At 46.3% G+C, this 15,239-nt stretch overlaps 2 protein-coding genes across 2 annotated transcripts; one reads left to right on the plus strand and one right to left on the minus strand.

Annotated features, from left to right (window-relative positions):
- Nucleotides 1–2,761: 2,761 nt before the first annotated feature.
- On the plus strand, nucleotides 2,762–4,705 carry LOC144160549 (ATP synthase F(1) complex subunit alpha, mitochondrial-like). Its single transcript, XM_077691811.1, has one exon. It carries the CDS (start codon nucleotides 2,876–2,878, stop codon nucleotides 4,541–4,543), a length of 1,668 nt encoding a protein of 555 aa, XP_077547937.1. The 5' UTR covers nucleotides 2,762–2,875; the 3' UTR covers nucleotides 4,544–4,705.
- Nucleotides 4,706–5,099: 394 nt separating this feature from the next.
- On the minus strand, nucleotides 5,100–14,786 carry LOC144160550 (uncharacterized). The gene is made up of 2 exons (XM_077691812.1): nucleotides 12,576–14,786; nucleotides 5,100–5,520 (listed from the first exon to the last, which is right to left on the minus strand). The coding sequence occupies exons 1-2, from the start codon at nucleotides 12,666–12,668 to the stop codon at nucleotides 5,284–5,286; spliced, it is 330 nt and encodes a 109-aa protein (XP_077547938.1). The 5' UTR covers nucleotides 12,669–14,786; the 3' UTR covers nucleotides 5,100–5,283.
- Nucleotides 14,787–15,239: the final 453 nt, after the last annotated feature.

The raw sequence follows: 15,239 nt of genomic DNA on the forward strand, positions 1-15,239 counted from the left end.
TCGAATGCTGGGCTAGTTGACGTCACCAAGACTAAAGTGAAAAATAGAATCATTTCTGCATTGTGAAGTAGGCAGTTGAGGTGGAAAGTAGCTTTATTGCTTGCAATAAATGGATTGTTCTGTGTATGGTAACGACATACTTCATATTGCGTTGGTTTCCGCATGCGGAGACGGAAGAGGGGGGGGGGGGGGGGGGTGTCCCGCGTACTGCAGACTTGTAACAAAAAAAAATCGTTATCGGCGGGTTTCGCTATATCGAACTATTAAATCATCACCAGCATATCTACACCCACTGCAGGGAAAAAGTCTCTCCCATTAATCTCCAATTACCCCGGTCCTGTGCTAACTGCGACCAATTTATCCCTGCAAACTTCTTGATCTCATGGGCCCATCTAACTTTCTGCCGCCCCCTGCAACGCTTGCCTTCTCTAGGGATCCTCTCTGTTACCCTTAATGACCAACGGTTATCTTGCCTTCGCATTACATGCCCTGCCCACGTCCATTTCTTCTTCTTAATTTCTACTAAAATGTCCTTAACACGCGTTTGTTCCATGACCCACTCCCCTCTCTTCTTATCCCTTAATGTTACACCTATCATCTTCCGTTCCATTGCCCGCTGAGTAGTTCTCAATTTAAGTTGAACCCTCTTAGTGAGCCCCCAAGTTTCTGCCCCGTAGGTGCAGCTGTCATACACTTTTAAATATATTAAACTATATTAAACGAACTATTAAATATATTGAACTAATTGCGGCGCATATTATAGTTCGCTATAACCGGGTTTCACTGTATCAGCATACGCCCGTTCGAGGAGGTCGTACCCCGAAGCGAACCCGCATTTCGCGGGAGCATACTTTCTCTGATTTCTGGCGTCATTGTTTGCATAATTACTATCTTATTGTTTACTACCTTAATTACTATCTTATTTTAATGCTTAACTTACTGTTCGTCTAATTATGTCTTATATTATAGCCCACTTCAAGGCAGCACAATAACGTACAATATTCCGCAATGAGAACTGCATTGCGGACCTCATTCTTGGCACTGTGCCAACTTTCATCGGTGAGCTTCATATACCCGCGACTTGAATCTTAATCTTCAATTTTAGGGCACATACGCTCCCGAGTAAAGTTTAAAGTCACTACGCTGGGGTGAATGCGAGTGGGAGCGCTCTAGCGGGGTGAGCACCGCTTACTTACGGTAGCTTACTATGCGCTCGAACGCTCCCGCCAATAGGGCGCCACACAGTGACTTTCCTGGGTTTCTTAGCAACGCGTTTTCTTGCTTGCGCTGCATTAGTTTCCTTTATGATTTTGATTGAGAGGCTTCACACTCCGACAGAACGACGTTTTCAAGCAACGCTCTTCCTTGGCTGCTGCCGATGAATCCTGATGGTTTGAAATACCGGCATGTTCATTCTCCGATGGCACATGCCCTTAGTTGACATGCTTCATACAGACGCGACGCGAATCTACAAAGTAGGGGCACATAATTCCCACGTAAAATACTTTCGGTTAGTTGATTACTACTACAAAAAATTACAATCAACCGCTCCTTATTTTCACTTGCTAGTAGAGCAGCACATTCCCGTAAAGGGGGATTGGCCATGCCTTGATAAAACGGCCAACCAGAAAACGCCAACCAGAAAACAGATTTCAGTCACATCCGTTAAATATTCTGACGATGACTGTGAATGGCGTACACCTCTAATCCAACGACCCGAATCGCGTGCAATAGAGGCACAGGAAGAGGGTCAGCAAAGTGTGCACCTCTTTTAGCTCATGATCTTTGAAGCCACCCCCCCCCCCCCCCCAACTCCCGGGTTCGCCATCATCAGCACATGTATGGGCAATCTCAAGTCGCAGACACAGAAAAAAAAAAGCAACTTTGATTGATTGATTGTAGGGTTTAACGCGCCGACGCAACGCATGCGATGAGGCGCGCCGTAGTGGAGGGCTCCGAATGAATTTTGGGCATCTGGGGATCTTAACGTGTGCCGATATCTCGAGCAGACGGCCGTTTTCGCTTTTCGCCTCCATCAGAAAAGCGGCCCCCGCGTCCAGGAATCGAACCCGCGACCTCGTGCTCAGCAGCACAACGCCTTAGCCACAGCCACCGCGAGGGGTGAAACAACTTTCAAATTAATAATAATAATAATAATAATAAAATGTGGATAGGATTGTATCATCACGGAGACAAACTCCGCCAGTGATTGAATTTATTTTTCCTGTGATTTTGCTTTATCCACGGATCAGAGAAAGTGCGAACTGATCAGCTCGTGGCCTGAAGGTCAAGAACACCTGATAGCACGGGCCCGAGCAGCGGGTACAGCTCGCGGCTTTCCGGACTGAGAAAAGGGCACCCATCCGTTGTTTTTTTTTTTCTTTCTTTCTTTTCTCCCGACTGCAGTACCCGTCTTGCTCACTCATTCACTTACTCCCTTTATTGGGCCGAACACATTATCCGAGGCACTTTACACACAAAAAAAAAATGCATTTATTAGATTCTAGCCGCTTCCCTCTCCCTCTTTTTCAAACATGATTATTGCACTAATGATTATTGCTCTATTAAAGGTTTTTTTTTCTACGCATTTTGGCGGAAACTACGTTTTTATGCAACTTTGGAAGCTAAACTACATGTGAACGGGCTTCAAGTGAGTTTGAAAAGCTCGGCGATCCAGACCGGGCGCGTTCTAGCCACCATAGCGCGCGCGCGGCATAGGAGGCGCGGGCGCTGCGTGAACGCGCGTACGCAAGCGCGTCTGGCAACAGTGTGGCGTCGTGCAGGGAAGGTCACGTCCTCTCGTCTCTTTGGGGGAAGGTGATCTCGCCGGGCGTCAGGTCGCACTCGAAACTTGCAGCCCGTGCTTGCAGCAAGCATGGCTTTCATCTCCCGCAGACTAGCCTGCACGTTGGCCAGGCATCTACCGAAGCAAGCAACCAAGCTTGCACCGACTCACGAAGCGATAACTGCGATCGCTCTGCGAAAACTTTCGACCACGCCATGTTCGTACGCAGCTGCCGGCTCCGCCGAGGTTTCCAGCATCCTCGAGGAGCGCATCCTGGGCCAGAGCTCTGCAACCAACCTGGAAGAAACGGGGCGTGTGCTCAGCATTGGAGATGGCATTGCCCGCGTGTACGGCCTCAAGAACATCCAAGCCGAAGAGATGGTGGAATTTTCCAGCGGCCTAAAAGGTATGGCCCTAAACTTGGAACCAGACAACGTCGGTATTGTCGTATTCGGTAACGACAAGCTCATTAAGGAAGGCGACATTGTGAAGCGTACCGGGGCCATTGTAGACGTTCCCGTTGGTCCTGAGCTTCTCGGACGCGTCGTAGACGCCCTTGGCAACCCTATTGATGGCAAGGGACCCGTTGCTTGCAAGTCTCGTGCCCGTGTCGGTGTCAAGGCCCCGGGTATTATTCCGCGTATTTCTGTGAAAGAACCCATGCTTACGGGTATCAAGGCCGTGGACAGTCTGGTTCCGATTGGTCGTGGACAGCGAGAGCTGATTATTGGAGACAGGCAGACTGGAAAGACCGCTATTGCCATTGACGGTATTATAAACCAGAAGCGCTTCAATGATGGCTCGGAAGAAAAAAAGAAGCTCTACTGCATTTACGTTGCCATCGGACAGAAGCGGAGCACTGTCGCCCAAATCGTGAAACGGCTAACGCAAAGCGACGCCATGAAGTACACCATCATCGTCAGCGCTACTGCGTCGGACGCTGCTCCGCTGCAATACCTCGCTCCGTATTCGGGATGCGCCATGGGCGAGTACTTCCGCGATAACGGCATGCACGCCCTCATCATCTACGACGACTTGTCCAAGCAGGCCGTCGCCTATCGCCAAATGTCGCTGCTGCTGCGCCGACCCCCTGGCCGTGAAGCCTACCCTGGCGACGTCTTCTACCTTCACTCACGTCTCCTCGAGCGAGCGGCCAAGATGAACGATACCTTCGGCGGCGGCTCCCTCACCGCCCTGCCAGTGATCGAGACGCAAGCCGGCGATGTCTCGGCCTATATTCCCACGAATGTCATCTCCATCACTGACGGCCAGATTTTCCTCGAGACGGAACTTTTCTACAAGGGTATTCGACCTGCTATCAACGTCGGGTTGTCTGTTAGTCGGGTTGGCTCAGCTGCGCAAACCAAAGCAATGAAGCAAGTTGCAGGCTCCATGAAGCTAGAACTGGCCCAGTACCGTGAAGTAGCCGCCTTTGCCCAGTTTGGTTCCGACCTTGACGCTGCCACGCAGCAGCTCCTAAACCGAGGCGTCCGGCTCACCGAACTGCTCAAACAGGGCCAGTACACACCTATGGCTATCGAAGACCAGGTCGCAGTCATCTACACAGGTGTCCGGGGCTACTTGGACAAGCTTGACCCTGCCCAGATCAACAACTTTGAGCACGAGTTCCTCCAGCACATTCGTAGCCACCACAAAGACGTCTTGGCCACCATCGCTCAAGAAGGACACATAAGCGAAGCGACTGATGCAAAGCTCAAGAGTATTGTCACTTCGTTCGTGGCTAACTTCCAGGCTTAATTTTCTGTTTGCTTGCATCATCTCCACTGCCCTGCCAACTTTTCTAGTCTGTATGCAAGATACGTAGGGAAGCCAAAAAAATAGACTAGACATCAGTCCTGTGCAATAATTTCAGTTATGTGCTGTGTATTGTTACTCACAATAAATTTTGAGTGAAACCAGGATGTTGTCACTATATTTTCATTGTTGTAATATGCATATTGTTTCATACAAATTCTTGGGCTGCATTGTTGTGCAATGCATTGATGTGCATTGTGCTGCAAGCTGTGGCAATGTGACATTTTTAAGTTATCTATAGTGCACTCAATAGTGCCTGATCGAAGAGCTAAGCAGAGGGAGTGACTGTTACATGCGCTGTTCTTAAAATAACGTTGGTTTACAGTAGCATGGTACTGTGCTTTTCCGACACTCGTACTTTTGCAACTTCCAACTGTCTTGGCTTCCTGCTCTGCTTGATGTTGGTTGTGTTGAGGCTGATGCGTTGCTTTGTGCTGGTCACATACGGATATTGGCCTGATGAAAGATTCATTATAAGTTTCAGGATGGCAGCAGGCAAGTGAAAACAACCTCGTGTTCCACTTACCTGATGCTTTTCCGGAATCGGCGTTATGTTGCTGGAAAAGAGCCTTTTTTACCCTTGTTCTCATTTGAAGAAACATTGCGTGCCGTAACCCTGCATCTTTGTTTATGATAACATATTTCGATACACCACAGCACTCTGACAAGAAGTGTATTTTTGATCATTTCTGGCTTTCATTGCGGGTTGTGGGTTTTCTTGTGGTGTACCTCACATCTAGCCGAGGGAGGGCGCTCATCACGTGCGTTACAAAGGCTTTCCACGTGGCCTCTCTGATGCCTCTGAAGAGTCGCGCCTGGTTGCGGTTGATGAAGCTGTCGATCATGGCGAGCAGCACCCAGTTCATGAAAACCGTCATGCCTGCTGCAGACTTGAGCATGAATCCTTCCATCTTTACTACCTGCATGCAACGAAATGGCTTGATGAAACGGTGTGCACACGATCTGGCAGCCTTTGCAGAAACACGCATGTTGCACTGGCTTGGAAGCACAGCTACATGCCACACAACTTTCAGTGCAGGCCTCGGGTGTATAAAGCTTAAAGGAAGCATGAAGCCAAAATACTCTCGTCTGATGTGAAAGAAATAGCCTGTAGTAACTTGCTCCACCCCATTCTGGACCCAAAGGACATTGCTTTCACCACAAAAAGGTGAGAAATGTTGACAAACTTTCAAACCTGAATCTATGCAAATTCAGGAGTGATGTCATAGAGGATATACCAAAAAAGTTGCGCAGACATCTAGGTTTGTATCCGAAGATGTAAGATGCGATGGCGATACTTCGATTCCCACAGAGCGTTTTCGCACACAGATGCTGCATTTCCAGTCAATGCTTTACGAGCACTAAAGGTCATCGAAGAGAGAAAGATTAGGAAATAGGGTTTTTAATCGCTGTGGCCCAGGAAAGACAAAGGCTCTCTGCACTTCTGTGGATTAAAATGTGAGCGTGAAAGGTTGTGAATGCGAGGTGTCGTTCTGTTCACGCTAGGAGGCGTCGGTGTAAGTGTTTCAAAATGTTTGTTCTGTGATTTCTTGTCCGGGCGAACAATTTTGCTTTTTACGAATAGATAGTGTGAGGTAGAGAAAGAGAGCGAGAGAGTGAAGATCTTTGTTCAGGAAGAAATAGTTGTGGTTTAGGAAAGCAGGGTAAAGAGATGACAGGGAGCTCAAGGGTGGAACCTGAAGACTGGAAACCAGATACACCACCTCTTTCCCTTGCCCTCTTAATCAGCTCGCGCTGACCTTGACGTAATGAGCTGGTGAAAGCTGCCTTCCATGTCTCGAAGGAGTGGAATATGTTATGCTCGAGTTGTTCTCCTTTGACCATACCCTTGAACATGGCTAGGATACACACAAGAAAGGGGATGTTTCCCCGGTTTTAGCAGAGTTAATGTATGATGTTTCTACCGAATACCTTGACGCACATAGATTTGCAGAAAATTGTGTTGGTTTTTCGTCCAGAGAGTTTGTGATTCTTCAGCATTAAGACCTCGTTGCAGCCAGGGGGAAAGACCGTGTACCAAGGCATAGGAGAAGGAGGAATAAATGTTTATTTTACGAGTGCTGGTGCTGCTGCAGCGGCACCCGCCCGATGGGGGGCATCCCTAGTTCGAGATGTCATGGCCTTAGCACGCAGTCTAGGCCCTCTTCACCAGTACGCGCTGGGTCTTAGGGTCCAGACTTTTCTTGCAGGCCACCCATTGCTCGTAAGAGGGGGTAGGCTTGGGGGGGTAGACCTGGGGTTTGTCGAAACTCCCATAATTGATGGTATAGGGTGTCGGATAAGGGACAGAAATTACAGGTGGTCGGGTATAAAATTGGCTCCACATTCCGAGTTATCTAGGCATAGGATGAGGATCAGTTCTTAACGTTTTTTGCGGAGGGCAGTGTGGTATTCATGGTTACAAGGAGCATGGTATGTAAGTTCTTGTGCCTCTTGGTCAGTGTGTTGTTCTCTTCCAGACCATTGTGTCCGGGTGTCCAGGTGAGGTTGTTAGCTTTTTGCATTGTGGATGGGAATATCTTACCGAAGCGCTTAGGCATTCTGCCTGAGTTAAACAGTACAATGTTTTTGTAGCGTGAGCTACACTGGCCGAGGTTGAGCAGTTTCGCGTGGCTCCTGGCTCCAACTTCCACATCTCACTTCTTTCTACCTGTATGTTGGAGGGCAATTCAGGCACAAAGATTTCCAGAGTAGTTAACGACGACAATTGCAGCCTCGTGCTTTCGTGCAACTCGGAGTCGGTGTATACTGTGGCCTCATGATTTTGGAACTTTCCCCGAATGAACTTCATCCTGCCATATCACCTCTTCCTGTGTACAGTTGGATCCATAGTTTTGGTACAGAAGAGCTTTTACGCGTAGTCACTGGAACGGTGACTGGTCTATCATGGTGGGCAGTAGTTTCTTTTCAAATGGGGGGGGGTGGGGTGCCTGTCTTCTATGTGATGCCCCCTCCCCAGAGTGTGTATTGCCATCTGCTCTCTTGGTACTCGCAGAATAGTTTCTCCGATTTCTTGAAATAAATTAGGACGACACAAGTTAAGGACATATTCGTCGCCGTTATCACTAAACATCCTATTAAGGACGACTGCAAGGTGAAGGCCTCTCCCATTAACCTTCACCCGCTCCTCTCCTGCACTTCCCGAGTCCATTCTTTGCTCCGAATATTGTTTTTTCCCTCCATCAAGTAAATGGTCTTTCCCTTCTTCAAGACACGTCTATGCATGTCCATTCTGTTACCCTGGTGGTCCAGCCATTGTTAGTGAAATTGCAAGGTTGAGGACTGCCTCATATCCCAGCAAACCACGAAAGTCCATAGGATATCCACAAATGGTCACAATATCCAATGTCATTTCAGGACATTCATGTGATGTCCATACAATGTTTCACCCAAGATCATCTGCTTGCGGACATCCATGCGATATCACTGCAGGTGTGTTAGTATAACATCATTACGCGATATTGCTAGGATGTCCACAAAGTTACATTTTTCCTTACACTGAGAATTCGCATTCATAACGCGGTGTACATATGGGGCCCCAGCCACACAAAGTGTGTCTTAGTTCAAATCACCCCTCATCCCCGTCTTTCCTTAAGCTTCGAAATATTTTCTGGCCTGTTTCTAACTAATATTTTAAATGAAGAGCGGGTAGTTTTTTGATTTCGAATTTGAGCGAAATCTGGTTGCCTTTCTGTTTGATTCGGGAATTGCATTCTATATTTTAGGCTGCTTGATTTATGCGGATGAAGAACAAGCGGGACTGTTGATTTTCTCATTTCTCATTTTCTCCGAGCACTGGTACGCAGCCTGCATGAGTACGGAACCAGTATGGAGCCCGCTGAGTAGGCAGGACTCTTGTCACCCAAATTTGATGCTTTGGATGCGAGCAGGCGCATTGCATGATGCAACTCACGCGTCTGGGTGTTGTTTGTTTAGTTCTTGCGCGAGGGAGTGGCGGGCCTCGTCCAGTCTTTAAGATGAGGGTTACGGCCGCGTAATTTTGCAGCGTTTTACTGCATCGTGAATACCCTCGTTGGGTAAGCAGTCGAAGGCTTTGCGAATGTCCAAAAGGACGACAAAGGCCATGGTTTTTGGTAGCTTTCGCGTTTTATAGTGCAGAGACAAGGTCAGCAATTGAATCCATGGCACTGCGCTGGCGGCAAAAACTTGTCTGCTGCTCAGGGTTCAAGTTGCAGATTCGCACATACTGGTAATTCGAGGCGTGCGAGCGCCATTGATTCGAGAATTTTGGAGGCAGCGCTCGTAAGTGAAATAGGACGAAAAGAGGAGAAAAGTTTGGGAGATTTGTTCTTTTTTAGGACGGGAGAGACAAGTTGGAGGCCAAATTGAGCAGGGAGGGTGTCGGAAGACCAGTGGAAGTTGCAAAGTCAAGATGGCGCGAGCGCTGCCTCTCGGCTACGTTTCCGATGTCCTGGTATGTGATGCCGTCAGCCCCGGGCGCACTTTTTCTTTTTGCATTTTGAATGGCCCACACGAGCTCGGCCGCCATGAAAGGAGCTTCAAACGCTTCAAAAGCCGTGCTCGGGGGGAAGGAGGGAGCGGGCGCGCGCTTGGCGTCAGATTCTTCGTTTTGGGCTGCGGCAGGGTTTGCGCGAGAAAGCTCGGCCGCGTTTTTTCCACTTGTATAGAGTGGGCGAGGAGGGGGGGGGGGGTGGGGGGGTTGTATGCCGGGGTGTCGGAGAGGGCGCGAAGCAAGTGCCGTGCATTCGCCACAACCCCCCCCCCCTTCCCGAGCGCAGCATCTCCGTACTTGCTTGGCGTATCGTCTGACAAAAGCGGCGGCGGTGGAGCAGGAGGAGGACCGGAGGAAACCATCCTCGCCCTCTCCGACGGGGAGCTGGGTTCCCGTGGTTCCCGCGCTTTTCGGTCGCACACTCGCTCTTTGCTCGCCTGTTGTGACCACAATTGTCTCGTACTGAACTGCTCGAAGGACTTCGCGTCTCAAGAGACGGGAAATCGACGGCTGTGTTCGGTTCCTGTCTTCGGCTGTACCACACGGTTCTCAGATCACCGATCGGCTTCACTTCAAGGACCCGGCCGTATACTTCTATCTCTGTTCAAGGTATTTCTTCTTTGCGATTGTGATGCTACTCGCGACTCCAAATTACTGCTTGGTATTTTCTTCCAGTTTTCCATCTGAGACTGCCAGGAATACATCACAAAAACTTCATCCCAGCCCCTTGATCAACGTCTGCAGTAGCAGGTAAGAAACTATCATAATGTCAGCAATAAGCTGAAGCTAACCAAGATATATACGACATTTTCTTGCAGGACAACTAGCGTTTTCTCCAGATTCTGCCATTCCAAGAAGGGTACCTAGCATTTCGTTCCTTTTCCCTTTCTTCAAATGTATATTCTGCCGCCGCTGCTGCGAAGTTTGCTGCCGCTCTTTCTGCTGAAGAAACATGATTTCAGGATCAAACACAAGATTTCAACTGGCGGCCCAACTTCTCAGAAGCAAATTTACAGAAGACGTGAACATGAATCCAAGCACGTGCCTTCTTTTGCGTAATATTTTAGCATGCAGTATAGTAGACTAAACCTTTGCTTTTCCGGCCTGCTTCTTAGGTATTCTGGCAGCTCCTATTTTCTCTGGTGTTCTGTTTAACTTCATGATAACTTTTATTTAAAATCTTTTGTTGGTTTATTACATTTAAAGTTTATTCTTTGCTTAAGTTTTGCACGGCTTCAAGTTGAATCACATTGTTTATTTGGCACTGTTTTTATTCAAAAGCCGAAATCTTTGCTGTGTTTTTTCTCTTGTCTCATTTTAGCTGCACAGTTAAGAAACGATTCATATATGCACGCCTGTTGATGGTGAGTTTGTATGTAAAGTATCTGACCCGCCCGGTTGATTGCAATTTTCTTTTAGCCTGTCACTCTTTCAATAGGCAGAATGGTGTAAGCAGCTGTTTCAATAATAGCTATTTAACAAGCGTTTAACTTGTGCTGTTTTTTATTTTTTTAATGTTTTCTAGGTCTTGAACTTCCAGCAAGGTTCATCTGGTGGATATTGAAATGATTTTGAAATAAATACCATTTTTCTTTGCAATAAAAATTGGGGATGGTTTCATGTCACTAATAATAATATATAAATAGTTATATAATAATAGTATAAGGTCCTGAGAATGCCTCCACATGGCATCAAATGGACATTATTTGATGTCGTCCGGATATCTGTGAAATGTCCACGGAAAGTTTCCATGAATTTTAAGGACATCCTGTGGATATCCAGACGAAAGTATTTGTGGATGTCTATTCCGAGGCAATAGGGACATCGCCTGAATATCCTGTGGACATAACGTGGGCGTTCACGAATATCCTCTGCACATTGGATATCAGGGAAGTTACATTGAATGGACATCCACAAGATGTTTTATGGTTTGCTGGGATGCTGTCCTGATGGTAGTGTTCCTATCACTTTCTTTAGTGCAGTTAAATTTGTGGTACCATAAAGTCTGGAATATTCGCCTCATGATCAGTGACTGCATGAGTCTTACCGGCCCTTCTTCTCTTTTTCTTGCTTTTCTCTTGGTTGGGCGTTTTGTTTATTGGTTAAAAATTGGTTGAAGATTTTGGTTAAAGATTTTTTTTGGCGGTTGTGAGTTTGGCACTACCGCTTGTCTCCAGAGCCACAATGAGCCTTCTTACGTGACGTTTTTCTTGGAGGACATCTGTACTTATTTTTAGGGTGATTTTTAATTAGGCCACGGTATATGCTTTCCTTGATTTCTGAGAGGCTAGCATTCATCCTTTTCCCCCTGTTTTAGTTAGGTCACCCAATGTTGGTGCCGGCATAAGTTCCGGCAGAAAACATGCCGCAGTGGCTCAGTGGGTTAGGTGTGGCGCTGCTGAGCCCAAGGATGTGGGTTTGATTCCTGGCCACAGCGCCGGTTTCTCAATAACACCATTGTGTCGAGATTTCAGCACACATTAAAGTTCCTACGGTGGTGTAAATTATTCCGGAGACTTCCACTACGGTGCACCTCGTCTCCTATGTGTAGCTTCGGCGGATGAATTACTAAAAGTTTATATTTTTTTATCTTCTGGTGGAAACACGCTTTGGTGTGGTGACGTAAGTTGCTGGCACAACTGGCAATCGTGTCTGCCGAGCATGCTACCACTGAATCGACATAGAACAAACTTCACTGCGCAGGCACGGCACCTGAAGAAAACACGTGTCCTTTTTTTCGTATCTGCTGGTGTAGCATTGTCCACCTTTCCAAACTTGAGTTGCCGTTGCGCCACATTACAATTCGGCGGAGCCCTCGAATATCGTTGCCTCGGTCGTAGCTTCCGGGTGGCAGCGGTGACATATTTCCGTACACGCCTGATAAACACGGCTGATAGCGGATGGCTGGGAGCCACAGCGAAATCGAAAAATGAGCTTAATAACACTATCATGTTAGAATACATAGTTATAGTGCTTTTACTTAATGCTAGCGATTAATCTGTGCGAAGAAATGCAACCAAGGCCATACTTCAATCGTGTTACTTGGCGGGGGCTTTTGTCAGTGGCTGTAAGTCTCCCAAACAAGTCGCTGTGACGTTATCAGGGCAGGGCGAGGGAGTGGCTGGTGAGTCGCCACTATTTCATCAGTTTTCCTTATTACAGTAGACTCCAGTTAAAGCAAACTCTATGGTTAAGACAAACAACACTTTTGCTCTCTTGTAACATCCACAATGCAAAAAACCTCCACTTAAAACGAGTTTCTGATATTACAAACACAGTTTCACGGCCCCTTCGAGTTCGTCTTAATGAGATTCTACTGTATCTATAATAATTGTTTGAAGTTTGCCTTAAAATTGGCATTGATTGTTACCAGGAGGACACTATAGCCTTTTCGCTGCACCAAACTTGTATTTTGTGTTGGCGGTCCCATTTAAGTGCGTGCAGGAAGGAATTCTTGGGCAAATACCAAACTGAACTGACCTCTAGGGCCTCCAATCTTGGGTTGTTGTGGCTTATGGTTATTTCGGCACAGAGGTTGAGGCACCGCAGGCGTGCCTTGAATGTCCCCTTCATGTTGACGTGAGTTCGCAGGGTACTGTATTTGCCAGTCACAATAAGATTTTGCACCTGCGTGTGAAAATTGTTGCTAAGTTTTCATTCTGGTCTGGTTTTCATTCATTGAAGTAAGCATAACCACGCAAATGCATTCCTTAGATTTTCTTTTATGCTTGGGTTAACTTGAAGGTAGAAAAGTTTCTGCTAAAATTATAAAATTGTGTTTTTAATGAGCCTAAGCTTCACTTTGGGACATTTGTTCACAATGCTTCAGTAATGTAATATGAACTGTCACAGTTCATTGGGCTATGGGCAAGTTGGCCTGTGATCTGAGGAGTCCAAATGCCAAATTTAAAACTCCACAAGACTGAAAAATTGGTAAAGTGTTCTCTTGTCTTCCCTCTCAATCTCTAATTTTGTGCCCCTTAAACAACAATTCTTGGCACCTGCAAAGTTGCTTCTTGAAACCAGATTTAATGACCACGAGCATATACAAATCTGTGCATGTTGCACGAAAACCTCGATAATTTGGACTTTGTGGGACTAAAGCTTTCCTGAATATTTAACAGAAAACTAATAAACAAGGCTGTGGTAGAGGGACCTAGTGACGTAGGATGTACGGACGAATTCTCCTCTGGAGTGTGGCATACATTACGCTTTGGGGAAATCAAATTGAGGTGTTAACATATGAGCACAAATAGGCTCTTTGGTGCTAGCACAGCACTTGCTCTGTGGATTTGGGGCTCAAAGGCATGTCTCTCGACCTGTTGCAGTGGCTAAGGCATTCTGCTGCTGAGGTATTGAATTAAGTTCCTAACTGCGGCAGCTGTAGTTCTAATTCAAGCAAAATACAGAAATGCTGGTATTTAGAGCTGGGGCATTTGCCCGCTGGTATGAATTAATTCAAGGGTGTTCACTGTTTCCCAGTTTTTGCCTTGGCACTGGATTTGAAGTTTGGGGCTAAAATCACAATCGCACCTTATGCTGCCAAGAGTTCCTTTTGGGTTGTGCATAGCCGTAATACTAAAAAATAATTGGCTTCTCTTCCCAGGCTTGTGAAAGTGGATGTTCAGTGAAGCTGTTGTAAAAGCACTACACATGATGATGATGATGTAAAATTTATTACATTACAGCGACGATAACCACGTGGTACGGTCTCGCTCTAGTCTCACTTGCACAAAGTGCTTTCGCATGAAGTTCTTCATGTTCAGTGGAATGGTAACGAAAGTCATCTGGTACAGAATAGCAAACTGAAGGCAGTTATAATGTTTTGAGTCAATGATGACTCTGACAAGATCACGTCGAAACAGCTCTAACCGGTCAAAATAGAACAAAGAAACACTTAGCGCGCGCTTGATTCCCGTAGGCTGTGACAGTTTCCATAGCAGGATCAGAAAAAGATTTTAAAAGTGCGTACATTGCAACTTTTCACTTCAATCTCTAAGGATTTTTTTTAATTAGTGAGAACAGCGACGACATTAAAAATTGACCTCCTAAAGGCTAACAGCTTCGCTGTAATATGAGCATGCGCAGGGTGCCTACTGGAGTCTAAGCAAAGACACTGGACTGAAAGAACGGCAGGCCAAGAGGCTGCCTGTCATCTTAGTGCCTGTCAGGACGTCATACTTGATGTGATGTGCATTCCTTACGATGAGGAAAATTACCTGACACTGACACATGATTTGATGATGGCGTTCTTCCCCATTTACCCTTTTTATTTTCTTTCTAACAAATGTGTGCGTGACACCAGTGTGACTGGAACTAAACTTCCGGTATGCTCTTGCCCGTTTCTTTTCTGTGGTGAGGGGCTGAGAGAGCATTCTCACTGTTCCCCCCTTTCCTTATCAACAAGAAAATGCATGTTAAGAATGGGGGGGAAGGGGACGTCATTTAGTAGAGTGTGTATAGCCCTTTAAACGCTGAAAAAATTATTAACCTCTGCAATAGTTCCCCAGCTGTGGACATTGGCAGATGTCGTGCCTGTATTTAAATCTGGAAACAAGCAAATAATACCCAATTATATGCATATATCTTTACTTTCCACCAGCTCTAAACTTCTAGAGCATATCATTCACAAACACATTGTAGAATACCTAAATGCAAACAATATTCTTTCCCGATTGCAGCACAGCTTTCATGCTGGCTATTCTACTGTTACACAGTTGCTTGAATTCGCACACGATATTGCTTCTTCTCTTAACCGAGGAGAGCTTGATGCTATATTTATTGTCTACTCGAAGGCCTTCGATTTGGTTTGCCATGGTAAACTTTTAGACAAACTACGCACATATTTTCGTCAGAGCAGGGTGGTCAACTGGATTGCAGACTACTTGCGGTCACGCTCCCAATTTGTTACGTTTAACTGCGTGAAGTCTCGAGAGATACAGATCACATCTGGGGTGCCTCAAGGCTCAGTACTTGGACCAGTTTTGTTCATTATTTTTATAAACGACGTTACAGAAATCCTCGGTGATACTGGAGTAAAACTTCAAATGTGTATGCAGATGTCATCTACAATATTATATCAAACGCTCACGATCAGGTGGCATTAAATAACGTTTTTTTATTGTTCTGTAATTGGAGTGAGAC

This window comes from Haemaphysalis longicornis, unplaced genomic scaffold (assembly GCF_048455015.1).
Source record: "Haemaphysalis longicornis isolate Haplotype H1 unplaced genomic scaffold, Haemaphysalis longicornis Haplotype H1 scaffold_1052, whole genome shotgun sequence".
Classification (NCBI taxonomy): domain Eukaryota; kingdom Metazoa; phylum Arthropoda; class Arachnida; order Ixodida; family Ixodidae; genus Haemaphysalis; species Haemaphysalis longicornis.